Source organism: Balaenoptera ricei, chromosome 17, assembly GCF_028023285.1.
Source record: "Balaenoptera ricei isolate mBalRic1 chromosome 17, mBalRic1.hap2, whole genome shotgun sequence".
NCBI lineage: Eukaryota > Metazoa > Chordata > Mammalia > Artiodactyla > Balaenopteridae > Balaenoptera > Balaenoptera ricei.
The window spans coordinates 37,083,580-37,103,319 of record NC_082655.1 but is presented as its reverse complement, the minus strand read 5'-3'; the positions used below and the strand labels follow the sequence as shown (position 1 = coordinate 37,103,319).

At 37.5% G+C, this 19,740-nt stretch overlaps 1 protein-coding gene across 10 annotated transcripts in view; it reads left to right on the top strand.

Annotated features, from left to right (window-relative positions):
• Window positions 1–19,740, top strand: part of VPS13B (vacuolar protein sorting 13 homolog B) — a 766,991-nt gene that overhangs the window by 653,027 nt on the left and 94,224 nt on the right. For 9 of the 10 annotated variants that reach the window (XM_059902238.1, XM_059902239.1, XM_059902241.1 and 6 more), the window contains exons 40-42: window positions 7,364–7,560; window positions 16,936–17,117; window positions 18,214–18,563. In XM_059902238.1, the coding sequence (XP_059758221.1) occupies window positions 7,364–7,560; window positions 16,936–17,117; window positions 18,214–18,563 (729 nt within the window). Of the gene's footprint in view, window positions 1–7,363; window positions 7,561–16,935; window positions 17,118–18,213; window positions 18,564–19,740 lie in introns of those variants that run through there. The other variant, XM_059902243.1, reaches the window with a different exon arrangement.

Below are 19,740 nucleotides of genomic sequence, written 5' to 3'. Positions count from 1 at the left end.
TACATGTGGAATGTTTTCCAGTGAAACCAATTTACTTGTTCCCACTTCCCATGACTCAGTACTAGATATTTAGGCTTTCTAAACTATTTTTGGCAACCAAACTTTCTTGGAATAGTCATCTTTCCTTCAAGTTATTCAGTGCAAGCATTAATAATAAATCCTCAGTTATAGATATGTAACTAAAAATCATTCACATCATCTTCTTCAAACCTAAAAGCACAAAATAAAGTTATTTTAAATAGATCACACAAAATAGAGCCCAGATTTATTCCTGAGAATAATTAATTGCTGCCATATGAATCACAATGTGACTGCATTAGATTTTTAGTTTAATTCTGTTACTACTAGACTAGAGATCAGCTGGGCAATGTCTACCTCTAACTGAAAGGCAAAGGAGGATTAGTGAGCTAATGAAAAGTTTGTTAAAAGTGGGTGTGATTGCCAAATAATTTGAAAGGAGAGCTCAGTATATAAAACAAGACCTTTTTAGAATAGAAGACTGTAAAAAAGATTATTTTTTCAGCACCTATCTTCATTCATAAATTTTAAAACTATTTATTGAGCATATACCATGTACCTCACTCTGTGCTATGAGTTTATTGGAGAAATAGCTGGAGTTCGTTAAGAATGCTTGTCAGAGAACACACGGAATGCAGCCAGGCCTCAGGAAGGAGCAGTAGGCTACTTTTAGAACCACAACCATCGTCCCTACCCTCCTAAATGAGGTCTTAATTCCAACACATGCCTCGCTTCCCTCTTTCCTAGTCACTACCCAAACTGTAAGATTTAGCCCCTCTTGCCTAGATACTGATTTGTATCCCCTTTTCCTTCTCTTACCAAAACTCCTTTCTCCTCTACCTCCCAAACCCTTCCACTGAGCCCTCTGGAACACCTGTTCTGTGACTAGTGAACTTCCCTAAACCTCAGCCTCTTCTTCAAGAATTTCCTCTACCTCTTCACCTTAAATGAAATCCTGCTGTCCCCTGGGACTCTGTCCACCACTGTCACCCGCCCTGAGGTGGAAGCAGTTTATTCTCCCACATCGTTTTTACCTCCAGGTCAGGAGATAAGGTGTTCTGCTGCTCACCTATGCCACTTGCCTGTACTCTTCTCCCCTCCTGTGAAGGCTTCCTGCTTTTTTGAGACTCCTTCCGTCCAATTATATCATCCTCACCCCTCTTCGTTGTTGCCATCTGCTATTTGGTCGTTTGCCCTCATTCTCAGAAGTCTTCAGCCCATGGCCTCCAGCCTTTTTCTTCACTGCCGTCGACATCCATGTGAAAGAGGCAGTCAGAACCCCAGCTCCTCACTCTAGTGACCTCCTCCTCCACTCCGTCTCAGTACTCACTCCCACACACAAGCCCTGGGACTTGCCAGCGTCCCAAACTGCTCCACCTCCTAAATCGTTCATTCCAGCATCCTAATCTTACAGTCTTTCCATCTCTCCAGCCCGCTCATTCGGCAAGCCCCAGTACAGTCATTCATTAAACCATATAGAGATCCATAGTTCTCTGCTTTCTCTCGATCCATCAGCTTACTCTGTTTTCACATCCCCTTTTAACCAGTTTACGTTCTTAATTCGTCATTTAAAACACCTTCTTGCAAATAAGTACCCTGAACTTCATCGTTCTCTTTCTTTCCATTACACTCTCCTGACGAAAGGCTAAGGCTGGTTGAGTCTACACGTATGTGTCAACACAGTTAACTCCCTCTCCAGCTCTCGAGAATAGCCAACTCCATACTCAGGATTTCCACTTGGATGGCTCATTGATGCCTCCAACTCAGCTTGTCTAAAAATGAACTTACGATCTCCCCTCTTCCACCTGACACCACAAACCTACTCCCCAGTGGGACAAATCGATCTTACCCATTCCAGTAAATGACATCAGCACCCATACAGTTGCTTGGGCCAGAGACCTGGGGGTCATCCTTAACACCTCCCTCTCCTATACCTAATCAGTCAACAGATTTTTATTTCTCAAGAATCTCCCACATACCACTCCATTGCCACCAACCATACCATAAGCCATCTACATTTCTAGCACAGATCACTGCGCTAGCCTCCTAATTGCCTGTTCACATCCGTGCTTGCCCCATTCTCTTTTAATACATTCTCTACACAGTAACCAGAAACTTTTAAAAACATAAATTTGACTTTAAGCATTGCTTCTTTGCTTAAAACCCTTCAAAGAGATCTCACTGACATTAAGATAAAGTCCAAAATCCTTATCGTGGACTAAAATAATTTAGTTTTTATTATCTACATTTCACAAATGAGGGAACTGAGGCCCAGGGTCATTAAATAAGGTGCTCAAGGTCATAGAGCAGTGATTAAAGGTCAGGGCCAGGATTTCATCCTAAGTGAATGTAATACCAACAAGAGTTTTTCCTTATGTTGGAGAAATTTTAAAAATAAAGATTATATCTATATGATTTATAAACCTGTGGCTCAATATATATTTCAGTGGACAGTTGACTAAAATTACCTTTAAAATACTAATTGTACTGAGTGTTGTTATCAACTTTTCTTTTGAGGTTTTGAGGACAAAAATGTTCTTAACATGGGGGAAAGGATTAATATGTGACTTTTGCAAATGCACTTATAGACATACAATCTTAAACTTTTTAAACAGAAGTTTCATTTATTAATACCCCTTTATTAACCAAGGGAAATAGGGCGTATAAAGGAAAATACTGACAAACACATAACACATATTTTATGATGTATTTCTATAGTAGTTCTCTGTTGTTTCCTAACTTTTGAGAGTAGCCTGGAATGTTCCAATTGAAGTATGTAACCTCAGAACCAGCCTCACACAAAGTTGTGAACTAAATAAAATTTTTCTTTGGCTTTCTTCCAAATCTCTCTTTTTGAACTTTCACAATTTCTCTTTGCCTAAGCCCCAGTGTTGGTACAGTTTACTTTCATTGCCCTTAAACTACCTAATGGCTTCCCACAATGGTTCCCAGCTTGCATTGCCTTTTATTATGGATTTATTCCAACTCTCTCCTGTAAGTCAAAACTTGCTAGTACTTTTTCTTAAGGCCTCACTCTGCTTTCCAGTGTGACAGCCAATTTTCATAAGCTATTATACATTGATTTTCTTTTAACTAATTAATTTATTTATTTTTGCCTGCGTTGGGTCTTTGTTGCTGCTCACGGGTTTTCTCTAGTTGCAGCAAGCAGGGGCTACTCTTCGTTGCGGTGCGCGGGCTTCTCATTGCAGTGGCTCCTCTTGTTGTGGAGCACAGGCTCTAGGCGTGCAGGCTTCAGTTGTTGTGGCACACGGGCTCAGTAGTTGTGGTGCACGGGCTTAGTTGCTCCACGGCATGTGGGATCTTCACAGACCAGGGCTCAAACCCGTGTCCCCTGCATTGACAGGCGGATTCTTAACCACTGAGCCACCTACTGTATATTAGGTGGAAGTCCCTACTGTATATTAATTTAATGGAGAACTTCTGGAAACAATACCAGAAACAAGTCTTTTTTTCATCCTATTTGCTGTGTAACCTCTCTACCAAGAAGATGATTTTTGAACTTTACATTCTGTTAATTTGTTACTAATAAAAAAAAAAGATAGGTATGTTAAATACGCTTTTCTAAACTCATTTGCCCTCTCCCATGAGATTCTTATGTGTCTCACCCCACTTCCCACATCTTACCCATTTCTACTTATGACTTTCTTAAGCTAAAGGACTGACTTACTGGCAGTCTAGAAAAGATTTAGGCAAGGAGATGTTCCTTTATCTCTCAAGTAATAGGCAACATACAGGGAAATATTTTAATAGATATGCAGCAGAAAACCATATTGAACTATGATTACAAGGTTCCTGAACATCCAGGCTCAAGGTTTATTATTATTATTATTTTTTAATTATTTATTTATTTATATATTTATTTATGGCTGTGTTGGGTCTTCGTTTCTGTGCGAGGGCTTTCTCTAGTTGCGGCAAGTGGGGGCCACTCTTCATAGCGGTGCGCGGGCCTCTCAGTGTCGCGGCCTCTCTTGTTGCAGAGCACAGGTTCCAGACGTGCAGGCTCAGTAGTTGTGGCTCACAGGCCTAGTCGCTCCGCGGCATGTGGGATCTTCTCAGACCAGGGCTCGAACCCGTGTCCCCTGCATTGGCAGGCAGATTCTCAACCACTGCGCCACCAGAGAAGCCCAAGGTTTATTATTTTCTTCCCACAGGTCCAACCCATTGTTAAGAAATCTAACAAGCAGGACTCTTATTCACAACCTACCTGATTCTTTTAACAACACCCAAGCTTCAGAAGTGTTCTTGGAGCATGAGAAGGATAAATAATTAGAAACTAACATTTCTTAAGCTTTTATTATGTGGTATTAAATGGAAGGCTTTGTCTCTTTTAATCCTCACAACAATTCATGAGATAGTTCTGTTATTATCCCCTTTTTAGGGATATGAGTACTGATGTTAGAAAAATTAATTTGCCCAAGAATTCATAGCTAATGGAACTAGAAATTGAATCCCATTAGGTATAACTCCAAAGTTTATGCTTTAATCTTCTATACTTCTTTGTGGAGAATTTTTAATGTGCCATGGATGGACTGAATCACCCAGGATATGTGTATTCGTTCATTCATGAATTATTCATTCATTCATTCAGCAACATTTTTTGAACATTCACTGTATACAGTTTGCCAGGTTCTGTGAAAATCCAAAGCTTAGCCAAATGGAAATCATTCCCTCAAGGAATGTGTCTACCAGCGAAAATGTCATGTATAGAAATAACTGTAACATGAGGTGTATAGTGATAAGAGCTATGAAACAGATTCCCATTTTTAAAAACTTTTGGAGTTCAGAAAAGGGAAAGCATTTCTGCATCTGGGAGGTGAAAAGGCTCAAAGAAAGTTGGTATTTCATTTGGACCTTGATAGATGGGAAAGATTTAAACATTAGACAGTGAGAAACCAGGGATTCTACGGGTATTTGAGGCTGAGAGACAGTATAGGAACAAAGACCCAGAGAGGGGAAAGTTAGAAAAATGTATGTCATGGAAGGCAAGAAGAGGGAGAATTTCAAGAAATGGTGGCTAAAAGTAGAATTTATGGATATGTCACTTGTCCTTATCACTAACCAAAACATATGCTCTGTTTCATCACACTGTTAGCCTCTTATGCTTATCCATTTTGTGCCCCTTTCTTCCATTTAGCACGTTGCCATACATGGATGTTCAAGTCCCTGTTTAAGGAAAAGAAACTCTTATAGGTGGAGGTAAAATTTATTCCCATTCAAAGATTTAGAATCACTTATTTAGGAAAGGAAGGTTAAGGAGAAATCTATTCATTCAGGAAGCTTTTATTAATATCCTATTATGTTCCAAAAACTGTTTGATGCTAATATTTTTAAAAATAATATGCCATTTTTGCCTTAAGGATCACAGAGTCAACTAAAGGAGACAAATATGTAAATAAGGAATGGCGAAATGTAATGACTTCTATGATAGAGGAGTGAGTTAGATATGGAAGTGACACAAGAGAGGCAGTGACCGGTTCTGAGAATGGTCATAATTAGGAAATGCTTCCAAAAGAGGAGACACATCTGAGCCCAGTCCTTTTTTTTTTTTTTTTTAAGACAGATGGGATCAACTCACATGTTCTATTCTGAAGCTTATTTTTTTTTAAGTTAATAATATATCTTGAGTGTCTTTTGTGTTAGTATATATAGGTATTCCGTATTCATTTTAACGGTTGTACAGATTCCAGTCTAGAGATCTGCATGTTATATTTAATTCCATATTGATGGATATTTGTATTTTTCCAATTTCTTACTAATACAGTACTGAAGTAAATACACACACATGCACACACACGCACATACTTGTATTGGAATATCTGTAAAACAAATTCTTAGATGTATCCTTCCAAGCATTTAACAGATATTGCCAAATTATTCTTCAAAAATAATGGGTAGAAATGCTTTTTCCCACACCTCTACAGAAATTGGAAATGTCAGTCTTTTCAAACTTCCAGATTAATAAAGAAAAATACTACATTATTGCTTTAATTTTAATTTATGTAGCTATTAGTGAAGTTGAGTATCTTTGCATGTTTACTGGCTGGTTATATCTTTTCTTCTGTGAATTAATTGCTGTCAGAATCTGGGATTTTACCTTATGCAAGCTAATAAATTAGCCTGTTAATGTTTTATGGATGCTGACAGAAAATATTAGACTTTGGGGTCAGAAACAAAGAATATTATTGCTCGTGGCACAGCAAACAGTGTGTGCATCATGTTTGCATTGGTTTCTCTTGCCCCCAAGTCCCACAAGGGCGATGCAGAAGGGCCCCCAGGGGGATGCTCTGCATGCAGCAGATAAATATCACAGCATAGAGCATGGAGCTTGTCAAATCAACCTCTTTGAGAGCAAGTCTGCTCTTTGTCCTGGAAAGAAACTTTACCTCATCACTCAAGGATACTTTCTGCAAACAGAACCTGAGAAATGGTCCCTGTTAACAGCTTTCAGGGCCTTGCATCCTTTGCATACCTGGCAAGAACATGCAGGGACATTCAGGGCCTCTTCCAACAACTTTCTTTGCTTATTTTTCTATATGCTTACTATCATTTTCTCATTGATTTGTAAGAGCTCTCTGCTATCGCAACAAGTATTTGTAGATCTGTCATTAACTATTACCTGTTTTATCCTAACCTTGCTTTTTATTAATTTTGATGTTATCAGTTGTGAGGTTTGTTTTGTTGTTTGTTTTACCATCTGCAGGTTTCATGCCATACACAGAAAAGGCTACCCTATTATGATAAAAATATTAAATGATTTTTTCTCTTATGTTTTCAGCTTTTAGCCTTTAATATTTTGATCCTTTTGGAATTTACTTACATATAGGAATGATGTAGGGACCCACTTTGGTTTTACCAAATGGCTGACCAGTTCTTGCAACCTCATTTCCCATCTTTCCCCTACTTGTTTGAAATGGTACCTTCATCACATACTAAAATTTATCTGTACTTACATATTATTATTTTTTTCTTCTTCTAATCTATTTGTATGTTACTACTCCAATCTTATCTTTTAATTTTAATTAGTATAGCTTTATAATAGACTTAGCATCTGGTAGAATTTGTTCCCCACTCTTTCTCCTTTATTTAAAAACTTTCTTGACTGTTTCCACATATTATTCTTGAATGAGTTTTTTGAAATAAAGTAGGTAAACAGGATGAATATAACTATGAAAAGAAATCCTAAACTACTGTCCTTTACAACTGTATCCCCTTTTAAAAGTCTCATTAATGTTATAACTTTTATGAAGATTCAAGTTGCATGTCAACAAATACAGAAGCATCATTTCTGCTTGCATCTTCTAAAATCTTCTTTCTTTTAATATAGATTCCTTGTAGTTTGGAATACTGGGATGAACTCCAGAAGGTTTTTGTTGCATTTCGAGAATTTAGTCTGTCTGAAAGCAAAGTTTGTGAGCTGCAGTTGCCAGATATCAATGTTGTGAATGACCAGAAGAAACTGGTATCCTCGGATCTTTGGAGAATTGTGTTGAACAGCAGCCAAAATGGAGCTGATGACCAAAGGTAACTCAGTGAACAAAGTGAAAAATGAAATAGTGGCATTATACTAGGAAACAATCGTCAAGTCATCTTATCTAGTGGCCCCTCACTTAGCTATATCGCAGCTGTCTAGCAGCTGCATCTGTCTAAACTACAGATGAGAACCAGGAAGTGAGATAGAAGCTGATGTTTCAAAGTCTGTGTACTAAAATTCCTGTGTTTTACTGTGAGCTCTAAGAACCTGTTCCTTAAATATAAAAGGAAAAAAGAGCAAAAAACAAACTTCAAAAAAAAAAAATCCAGTTATCCTGAGCTAAAAAATATAGAGGAAAAGAGCCATACACACTTCAATAGACTCTTAATGACACAGTCATCAATATGTATAAATGTTAACCCTGGGGCATTAAAAGAAACGTTAAGTAAATTGAATTGTCTCCTTCTTTTTGGAACTACTTCCTTCTTAAGGGGTTTTTTAAAAAACTTTAAAAGACAGACCTCCAGACATTAGGAAAACTTGACTAACCAAAATAATTTATACTCAAGATTTCAGATAACCAAAGTTTTATCCAGCTCTTGTATCTATTTGACTATAGTGTATCTCTAGAGCTATAGACTTCAGGTATTCTGAATCGCGTCCCCAGAACTTCCTGTTCTACACCGCTTACAGGATATCTGGTTAGTGACAAAACAGGGCCAGATTGTCCCTAATTCCAGTGTTTGCCTGCTTACTACATCCACTAACTTAGAGTAGAGAAAAAATGGCTTCAGCAATTTATTCTTCAAGTGCTCCTTCTAGTTTACATATCCTTATTATGTCTTTCTGTTCATGCTCCTCTAAATGACAAGAAAAAGAAAGTAAATCACCATCAGTGGAACAGTTTTTCTGGTCATATAATACGTGTACTATGGGCCTGTGCCTATCTTGCTGCCCATCACTTTCAATGTCCTACCTTCTAATTCTCCTGACAAGTTTGCTCTAGCATTATCTTATTCTTTGTATATAATCCACCCCCGTTTTTTCCCCCCAAACAACATTTTGACACTAACAAAAAGAAAAAAAATCCACCGTTTCAACACCCTGCGATTGAACTGTTTTCTCTTTTTTTGTTACCTTTATTTTTGCCCATCATTGTATGCCTTTACAGGGTTATAATCATAGCACACCATTTTGTATTCTAATTCCTGTTTTATATTATAGATAGTTGTGAATGCTTTCTCTTTTTGTAATTAATAGTAATATATGTTCATTGAAGAACATCTGGGAAATAAAGAAAATAATACCACCCATCATCATATCACACCGAGATAACCTCTGTTCACATTAGTCTGTAGCATCACAGTCTTTTTCATTGATTACTTTGTATGCTTAATAATAATACGTTTTTTACTTTATGGTTTCTATTTCTAGGTCATTTGGGCTCTTTAAAAATAATTGCCTTCCCAGTATATTACCTAGTAATGTACGACTGGTGAAAATATATTAGAGGAGTCGGGTCTTGATTTTACCTATATGAAATGCAGCAGTGAAAAGAACACCACCCATCCTGGGAGGAGTTAGCAGATGGATAGAAAGATTGCCTGTTCTAAGCATAGGTTACCTAGTCAGAAACCAGGAAATCTCAGAAAACAAAGCTATGGGTGATGGAATTTTTTTAAATCTGAGTTTCATTATTAGTATCAAGTTAGAAATCATTTCTTGATTCTAATTATCAAGGAATGCATTTTCATCATTGAAACAAGCATTTTGGATAAGGTTAATTCCTCTGAATCTGAAACATTCATAAAAATCACTTTGTGGTAAGCTTAGCACTGCAGAAACGTGGAACCTTTAGGGAATGGAAATTTTTGCAGACAGTCAAATTCAGGCAGTTTTTCACCAAGCTTTCGACATTGTAATCACAGATCTTTTGTCCTCACCTCGGATTTTTCAACTTGCCTAATATTTCACAATTGATCTTGCTTTAAATTGTTTGACATTAAGCATTTTTTAGGTAGACATTGATATTAGTGAAATTAAATTTAAAGAGCTGGTTTAAAATTCAACATAATAAAACACTATTAAGACATTTTTCAAAAAGGACAGTAAATAAATATCATCCAGTTTCTTGAAGGAAAACATCAGTGCTTTGTTGATATGTCGACATTTCACGTAGAAATAAAAGTGCTACAGTTAGATCCAGTATATTCTGTCATGAGAAATCTAAATGTGGACAAAAACCTGACACTTTTATGATTAGAGATTATCTTCTCTTAAATAATATTTATGGTTTGAGAAGGATATGCGTCAGACTGTTGTACATTACTGGAAGAAAGTTCGTAAAAATAAGTCCCATGAAGCTTAATCTAAAAAAAAAAAAAAAAAAAAAAGCGTCTTGCCCACAATTGTCAAAAGTGCAACAGTGTAGGATATTTAGTGGTAATGGCATCACTGTGTGTATGTAAATAGAAGCACTATTTATTAGAGATTTTCAAGTTAGCAGACCTGGGTTTAAGTCCTGGCTCCATCACCAACTAGCTGTTTGTCCCTGAGAAACTTGATTTCTAAGCTGAGGCCTTAAGGAATGAGTAGGAGCTAACCAGTCTGAGGGGTGGCAGGTAGCCTTCGGTACAAAGGACTGGAGACCAATGATTCACTCTCTTAAACCTTGGTCTGTTTATCCCATATAGGCATATTATCTTTAATTCAATCCCCGTGTATTTGTAATAATTATTTTCTACTATCTTTAATTAATGGTGTGCTTGATCATATGAAAATGAATGATGGGTAACTGTTGTTTTTTTCAAGGTAGCATTGGAAGGAGAGTAACTTAAGCTTAGTTTCCACAATAGTATTGACCTTTAGGAGAGTTCTCTTTCTATTTGTGGTGCACTGGACTGAAGCAAGAGATACAGCCTTTAAGCCCTGATCAGGGTATCCATTTCAGCTATTTATTTTTAATCTCAGCATGTATGTATTTGCCCACCCCCACTGCCCACTGCTGAAGCCTAAATAAACCCCTTTTCCCAGTAGGTCCTGACAAGAAACAGACAGCACACTCAGACTGGTTAACTGAGGAGAGTTTACTGTAAAGACTATTTACAAAAGTGTTGGCAAGGTGAAGGGATAGGACAGTACCCTGAGGCTAGAAACCATGGGGAACCATCCCACTCTTAGTCCTGAAAGAGCCAGGTAATAGAGCCATTACCAAAACTAACCCAGAATGGGTGGTTGTAGCTGTTTTTGGTGGAGGGACCAGCAACGTGCAGAGACGTGGCTAAGAAGGAGCCAGGAGAATATGAGTCCTCCCGCCACTCTCTTCACACCTTCTGATCTCCCTCGGGCACCTTCCACTGGCCGAACCAAAAGACAAGCCAAGGACAAAGCAGCTTGTTGATACAGTCAGGGGCAGAGAAGAGGATGGGGAGGGGTAGAAAGTGGATTTAGAGAGCAAACAAGATAGCCAGCAAGCACATGATGTATTTGGAATTTACAGTTTCTTACCTAGTGATGGGACCTAGGTGGAAAGATGAGAAATGGCTGGTGGGCCCAACTCTCAGGCTTTGGGCCACTCTACTAGGTTCCCTGAGTTTGGTATCAACCAGATGTCTTCTGATGGACCAGAACAACTTTTCTACTTTGTTTCCCCCTCTTACCCTCACCCCAAATGGCTAACTCCAGAAGTATGTGACTATCTAAAGTCACAAGTTACAGGCAATTATTGTGTTACACAGTAATAACTGTGAAGATCTTGATATATATGTCCAGTTAACTTTATGACAGATTGTTTGATGATAATGCTAAACTGGTTACCTGTGCCGAGTCTTTGGTGGTTTTGTCTGTATTACATGGTCACTTTCTCACAACGTTAAAACGTGAGAGTAGGTTGCTTACAAGGACTTTTTATCCCCACCCCCAAAACGTTGGTTCATAGAAGAAGGCATCCTGGAAAAAGAAGTGTGTGGCTCTTTCTTCGTGTGATAAAAATGGAAACTGTTGAGTTTTTTAGAGTGCAAAATTAAAAAAAATAAGATTTTCTCCTTCTCCCTAAAGATCCTGTAAGTCGCTGTCCACTCATATTTAGTGATCTTTGAGACAGTGGTCCACAGCTTTTTGTGTATGTGAGGAAGAGATGCTTTTTATTTACCAAACCTTCATTCTTGTGTGTATAGCCAGTGCAGGAATCAGAGGGAGAGCGTTGTGATGGTAAAGTCCCTGGATCATTCCTTTCTCCTCACTGGTTGAACTTTCTCCTACCAGAAGGTCACTGTGGCCTCTAGATAATTGTTTGCCTCCATTTAGCTACTTGGATCTGTACTTTTAGATGTACCTAAATTTGCTGGGTACCATTTTTTTTTTAACCTTTTGACTTTCATAAACCATTCAGACAACAATCTTGATGTTTGGAACTGCTTTGCCACCTTGTTACAAGGTATTGACAGTAGTTCCCTGTGCTATACAGTAGGTCCTTGTAGCTTATCTATTTTAATTTTTTTTAAATTAATTTATTTATTTTTGGCTGTGTTGGGTCTTCGTTGCTGCACATGGGCTTTCTCTAGTTGTGGCGAGTGGGGGCTACTCTTCGTTGCGGTGCACGGGCTTCTCATCGCAGTGGCTTCTCTTGTTGCGGAGCATGGGCTCTAGGCACGCGGACTTCAGTAGTTGCAGCACACAGGCTCAGTAGTTGTGGCTCGCGGGCTCTAGAGCGCAGGCTCAGTAGTTGTGGCGCACGGGCTTAGTTGCTCCGGCATGTGGGATCTTCCCGGACCAGGGCTCGAACCCATGTCCCTGAATTGGCAGGCTGATTCTTAACCACTGCGCCACCAGGGAAGCCCCGCTTATCTATTTTATATGTAGTAGTTTGTATCTACTAATCCCAAACTCTTAATTTATCCCTTCCCCAACCCATCCCCCACTATCCCCCTTGGTAACCATAAGTTTGTTTTCTATTTCTGTTTTGTAAATAAGGTCATTTATATCATTTTTTTTTAGATTCCACATATAAGTGATATATGATTTGTCCTTGTCTGGCTGACTTACTTCACTTAATATGATAATCTCTAGCTACATCCATGTTGCTGCAAATGGCATTATTTCACTCATTTTTATGGCTGAGTAATATCCCATTGTGTACATATACTACATCTACTTTACCCATTCATCTGTTGATGGAATTTTTTTAATAAAATAGAAACTATCAATGTGAAAAGGACAAATACTGTATAATTCCACTTATGTGAGATACCAAGAGTAGTCAAATTTATAAAGACAAAAGTAGAATGGTGGTTGCCAGGAGATGAGGGAGAGGAAAATTGTTTAATGGGTATGGACTTTCAGTTTGGGAAGATGAAAAAATTCTGAAGACGGATGATGATGTTAGTTGCACAACAATGTGAATGTACTTAATACCACTGAACTGTACACTTTTAACTGGTTAAAATAGTGAATTTTAAGTTATGTGTATTTTACCACAATTTTTAAAATATTTTCAGTAACCTCCCCCCGCCATTTTATAGGTGTACTAGGTTACAACAGAGGTGTATTTCTTATTTGGGGTTAGAGTTAAAACATTCCCCCAAAAAGACAGGTCTAAGGTGTAGAGAGAACATGGTGTAGCAGGCACACATATCAACCCTTGTCTTCTCTCCTCCATGTGGTGCTCTCCCAGGATGGACAGGACAGTGTTTTTGCAGTAGGCAGGGGAGTGTTTAGGTGAACCAGTGTTGAGAGACAGTGCCACACTGGGATGAATGACAGTGTGATATTGTCAGATCCCTCTTGGGAGCTAAAGGTAATCACCAGCAACTAACATTAAACTAAGTAACCAGTACAGTACCCTGTTTGCCAACCAGGAAAAGAGGGATGAAATTTTTTTTCTCTTATGGAGTGATAGACATTATGCTAAGCAGTTTCTATGTAGTACCTCCTTTAATACTCAAAAAGCAAGTCCAGTTACTACACTTACTGTACAGATGAGAAAACAGATTTAGCTAGATGAAATAATTTGCCCATGATTACAGTGTAAGTGGAAGCAGTGCAAGCATTTTCATCTCGGTTTTCTTACCTCAATCATTCTCTGCTTAATCTCTATGCTATATTATAAAACTCTTATTACCACAGAGGGATACAGAGAAAAGCCCAAGGCTTTATCAATCAAGTCAGATCATTGTTGGATACCTGCAGAGCTATAGGGGTGACATCCAGGGGTGAATCTTTAAGGATTATGCCTGGGTCCCTGCAGTGCCTATGGATCAATCAAATCTAAACTTACTAAAACACTCCTTGTTTAAAGGAATTGATACCCTTCTATGGGTCACCCAGGACAGTAAGTAAGTCCCTTTGGCTAAAATGAAGGTATGGATATGTAAAACTCCTGCCATACTTTCTACTTTTTAGAATATTTCCTCTATTCTAAAAATTTGAATTTCCATTAGGAACTTATTGATATTTGAACTAACTACTGAATCTTGAGTTCTATGTATTACTATTTGAAAGGTTTTGCCCCTTGGAGCCATCTTTACTTTTCCATTTCTGATTATTACACATCTCATGAATTACGTTTTTCCTTTTGATATCTGGATCAGATCAAAGTCCATTGTACTTAATTAAGGAAATGATATAAATGTAGTTGCTATAAGTGTCCCTAGCAGGGTCATTGTTCTCATCTTTATGACTGTTTAGCTCTATCATAGTTAGATATTTCTAATCCTTATGTAAAAGGTAAACATGCATGTGCTACTTTTATAGTGTATAGTGATGATCACATTAAGTTGAATATCAAAAAACTATAAATTTACTGATTCAAAATGTAAAGCATTTCATGTGCATATACCATATTAATTTTGTGTTTAAGACATTTTAATTTTGATATAACTCCAATTTTTAAATAAAACTCTAAATTTTTAAATATAGATTAATCTAGTAACATTTTAGTCAGGATTTTAAGATGGAAAGAGTGCTGACCACTTGAATATATATGTTAGGAGTTACTACATAGACCTAAAAATATCTTTTAACCATTGATTTGTACATTTAATTTAGGAAAAGTGAAAAATCAATCAATTTGTTATAAATAAAGATTTTGACACGTACTTATTTGTGATGTCTTAGCAACCTTTTTCAACATGTTACAGAATTTGCTACTCTCAAGAGAGAGAAAAGTAAATCTTGGAAAATCTCAAGAGTGTCAAAAATTGCAGTTGGCAAGAGAAATTCTTCAGATAAACACCTCAAATTGTGTACTTACTGTTTTAAAACTGATCTCAAAGTACTCTCACCTGGATTTTTAATAATATCTTGACTAACGCTATACCCTATTTTTAACAACTTCTTAAAGTATTATAAGGGAGAGATTTCATATGTGTAAAACACACGTACAACTAATTCAGTTTGGTCTTTCTGAATAAATACAAGTTTTAATTTTACCTTGCCAATGAGATCTCTTTTTAACTTTAATTTTTTTAATTGAAGTATAGTTGATTTACCATGTTGTGTTAGTTTCTGGTGTATAGCAAAGTGAGTCAGTTATAAAATGTATATATATATATATATATATACACACACACACATACACACATGTTTTCATATTCTTTTCCAGTATAGGTTATTACAAGATATTGAATATAGCTCCCTGTGCTATACAGTAGGACCTTGTTGTTTATCTATTTTAAATGAGATCTTTATTTGTAACTCCACAGAAAAATTCCTAGAAAGCTATTTGGGTTAGTATACCCATTTATAGAAGTTTTAAAAATATGCCTAGCTGCATTTTCATGCATAACATTTCATCAGAAACATAGTGCCCCAGAGTTGTGTTTTCTTTGTATGCAATGGAGTTTTTCTAACATTGCAGTAAGTACCACCACATGACTATAAACACCTTGAAGTTAAATACTCAGTAAACCTAGCTTTCATTTTCACCAGCCTGTTCACAACCTCTTTCAAAGCTCAGCTGAAGATTCACACTCTGCAAATCCCGCATGATTCACCCTGTGCCATTCTGACTTCCTCTTGTATTTCCACTCTGGCAGCACTTCCAACTTTCCTATTCCTTGATGGTTGTTCTGTTTTATAATGTTTGTAAACGTCTACATATTTTATATCACCAGTTAGACTGTGAATTCTTTGAAAACCAAGGATTTATTTCTTTAGTTTTTCTTGTCATAGTTCTCCCTAGGATACTGTAAACCAGTGTTTCTTCTCTAGGCTCCTCATGGATTTGGGAGCCAGGCTACCATAGCTGTAGAGCAAATTTCAGATTTGGAAAGAAGAGGGTGGAAGACGGTAAGGGGGAATAGGGCAGCATCTATTTAGTGATCCACAATTAGCAGAATGCATCTTGGCCCCTCCCAATCCCCAGGTCTCATGCTTCTACTAGCATTGAGGGGAGGCAGCTAGGCTGCACGTTTCCCATGCACACCAGCAGCCGCTATGTACAAATTTCTTCCCTCCTACAGATGCCTTCACTATTTATTTTAATCGACTTTTACTGGTATAAAATGGTGTTGGGAGGATGGACAAGTAAAGAGAGGACACATGCGGTGTAATTGTCCATGGAACCTTGGTTCTTCTGGACATGGTCATAACTTTTATGGCACCTAATACAGTATGCAGTAGGTATTCAATAAAGAGTATTGGCTAACTCATATGGGAATATGGATGTGGATGACCTGGAGAAGTAAAACAAAAGAAAGATTTATGGTGACACTGAAAATATTGGGTTTTTTGAACAGCACAGTCATACTCTGAATTGTGTTGGTCTTAACTTACAGACAACTTGTTCTCATATTAGTTTAAGTGAAATGTGGATGGAAGAAAATTGGGTTGGAGGTCAACATGGCCTGGGGTTTCAGGAATCCTTCAAAATTTTTCTGCTAATAACTCATAGAGAATAATCAACGAGAACTTAATTTTTTTTAATTTATTTATTTAATTTGTTTATTTTTGGCTGTGTTGGGTCTTCATTGCTGCGCATGGGCTTTCTCTAGTTGCGGCGAGCGGGGGCTACTCTTTGTTGCGGTGCGCGGGCTTCTCATGGCGATGGCTTCTCTTGTTGCGGAGCACAGGCTCTAGGCACGTGGGCTTCAGTAATTGTGGCTCGTGGGCTCTAGAGTGCAGGCTCAGTAGTTGTGGCGCACAGGCTTAGTTGCTCCGCGGCGTGTGGGATCTTCCCGGACCAGGGCTCGAACCTGTTTTCCCCTGCATTGGCAGGCGGATTCTTAACCACTGCACCACCAGGGAAGCCCCAGAACTTAATTTTTTAAAACAACGTGTTTATGTGAGCAAATATGGAAGATTTGATGAGAACATTGACTATAGGATTATGGGAGCTAGCTTTAAAAACCCCTATAGAAAGACATTTCATTTATATGATGTTGGGAAATTTAGGTTATTGAACTTCTTTTATTAATTATCTCCCACAGCTCTGGAAGTGAATCTGGTTCTCAAAGCACTTGTGACCAACTTGTAACTCCAACAGCCCTGGCTGCCTGTACCAGAGTTGACTCCTGTTTTACCCCATGGTTTGTCCCATCTCTTTGCGTTTCCTTCCAGTTTGCTCACCTGGAGTTCCATTTTTGTCATCACCTTGATCAACTAGGCACAGGTACTCTATTTTAGCATCGGAATAACATTCACTTAATACTTATTGTTTTATCCCTGCACAAAACTCCTTCCCTACTGACCACCACACACATGGTGGAGGAAACTTTTAGAAGCAGCATTCATCTCCTCTAACAGTAAGCACCAGCAAAGTTATTCTGAAGTTGATTTCGTATAATAGGTGTCCCCCTTACATTTGAACCATCTTATGGACCTTTTATATAGGGTACCATTTATATTGAATTGCCATGATTTTGCACACTTCCTAATGAGAATTTTCAAGGAAGTTACAAAAATTGCAGGTTTTACTGTTACTCCAATTATGATCTTTTTGAAAGAAATACATCTGTTTTTTTCCTATCTTATGAGCCATTACATGAATGGCAAATAGTTTCCAAAAGTACTTGATACTACCTTATCTCGAAAGTACAAATACCTTCTACAAAAAATGGGCAAATTCTCCAATAATTTAAAAGACTAGCATTTTTACAAGTTTATAAGGTAGAAGAGTAAGTTTTTCCACACACCAAAAGTGGCCTTTTATAAGTTTGCTCATGTTCATGAATAATTATTCCTAAAACTCTGTACCAAACCTTTTCTACTTAATACATTTTGATTCTGGTATTAGGTTTTCAACCTACATGTAATGGAAAAAGGAAAAAAATCAGATTAAAACTAAACACAGCTGCTGTTAAGCATCTTGCCTTTTCAGCAAAAATGGAGTTTAACCTGTATTTTCTAACTCTGTTTGGGTCATGTTTTTGGTTTTGAGATTTGGTGGGTAGATACAGAGCACTTCTATGAAATGCTTCTTAAATATTTACCTCCTCTTCATTTTATTTGTTGTCTTTTGTGATCAAATTTTTATCTGTGCATGTAACCTTTGGAAAGAGACCTGCTGATTGAACAAAACAGTTTTGTTTGCAAATATCAAATGGTAATTCAAATGTTATATTATCTTCAAGAGAATGTTTGAATTTATTAACCAGCAAATATTGCATTCAGTAACCAAGAAGTGAATAATTTAAATGTCATCTCTTTATTTCCATAAAGTGTTGGCTCATCTCAACTGCTGTTTTTCTTGTTTGTTTTCTCAACAGCTCCACCGCAATACCTACAGCCATTTATTTCTGATAAAAATGTGCCATCTGAACTAGAATACATGATTATTTCCTTCAAAGAACCACACATGTATCTTCGACAATGGAACAATAGTTCTGTCTGTCAGGAGATGCAGTTCTCAGCTCAAGCAGACTGTAAACTTCTAGAGTGCAGAAATGTTACAATGCAAAGCATGGTGAAACCCTTCAGCATCTTTGGACAGATTGCAGTTTCCAGCAATGCAGTAGAAAAGCTGATTGATTGCTCTATCAATGTTGACTCAATATTTGTAAACTTTGGGCAACATGTAGTTCATTCTCTAAACACTGCAATACAAGCTTGGCAACAGGTATGTATATTCTAGAACAGTTTACAGTTTGTCCGTGTGTGATCTTTTACTAGGCACTTTATGTTATCACTTCTAATAATAACTTAAGCACAAACAAAAATGTGAGAGAATGAAGAATTTGATGGGCACCATAATATCTGGGGCCTCCTCTGTTTTGGCAAAGTGATGCATGTTATTTTTAAAACCTTTGGAGAACATGGGTTCTCTACTCATGCATCAGAGATGATGCCCACATTTTTGTGACTAATGTACCACATCTGTGTGGAAAGTAACACATTCCCAGAAATTTTTTCCGAGTATTATGGCTTTAGTTTGCCAAAGCTCAACTTGGTATGTAGCACATTGTCGAAGCAGCCATTGCAGAAACGAAGAACCTGTGTGAGCCTTTCTGATATAAGCAGTTCATCTTTTCAAAGAGAAAAGGCAGTGAGAGGAAATTATGTGAACACAGTATAATCTTAGTCTTTCCCCCATTATCATTCTGCCATTTTGATTCACTAAAAAAGCACTCGATAATAGATTTTGTAACCAGCTAAAGACTCTTGATTAATAATTTTTTACTTTTATCTTTTGTCAGAAATTATCCATATCAAAAAAGAGATAGAATATACGTCTGTTTTGAATGACATATTTAAAATGGGGAACCTGCCCACGTCCACTAGCATGGAAATAATTTCACAGAATATTTGGATAATATTGATAATATGCTCAGTGATTTAATAACAAATCACCTCTGCTTCCCTTACTGATTTTCAGTATAATATTGCATTTCCATAAAGCTTGTGTTGTTATTTAAGCTGAGACATTTCCCCACATTTTGTATGTTACAGGTATTTGTGCAGACTAACTCCCCAGGAGAAATGGTCCTTCACTCCGCCCTGACCTCATGTGGGGATGGGGCAGTGGTAGGGGGAGGGGCTTGAGTTCTAGAATTTTTATGGGAATGAACTCTTTTCGTTATATGCATGAAGACCTATACAAGACTAAGGAATTAATTACCTAACATGGCACTACAATAGCAAAGGGAAAGAAGATAACACATCTGTTTCATATTTTAAAATTCTTTTTTAAGGGCATTCCATGGTTTTCTTGCTGCAGAGGACATGCGTAAAATAAGAGCTAGTGTGATCTAAATCTTTGCAGCTGGTTCGAATAGCGATGTGAAAAAAACCTCTGT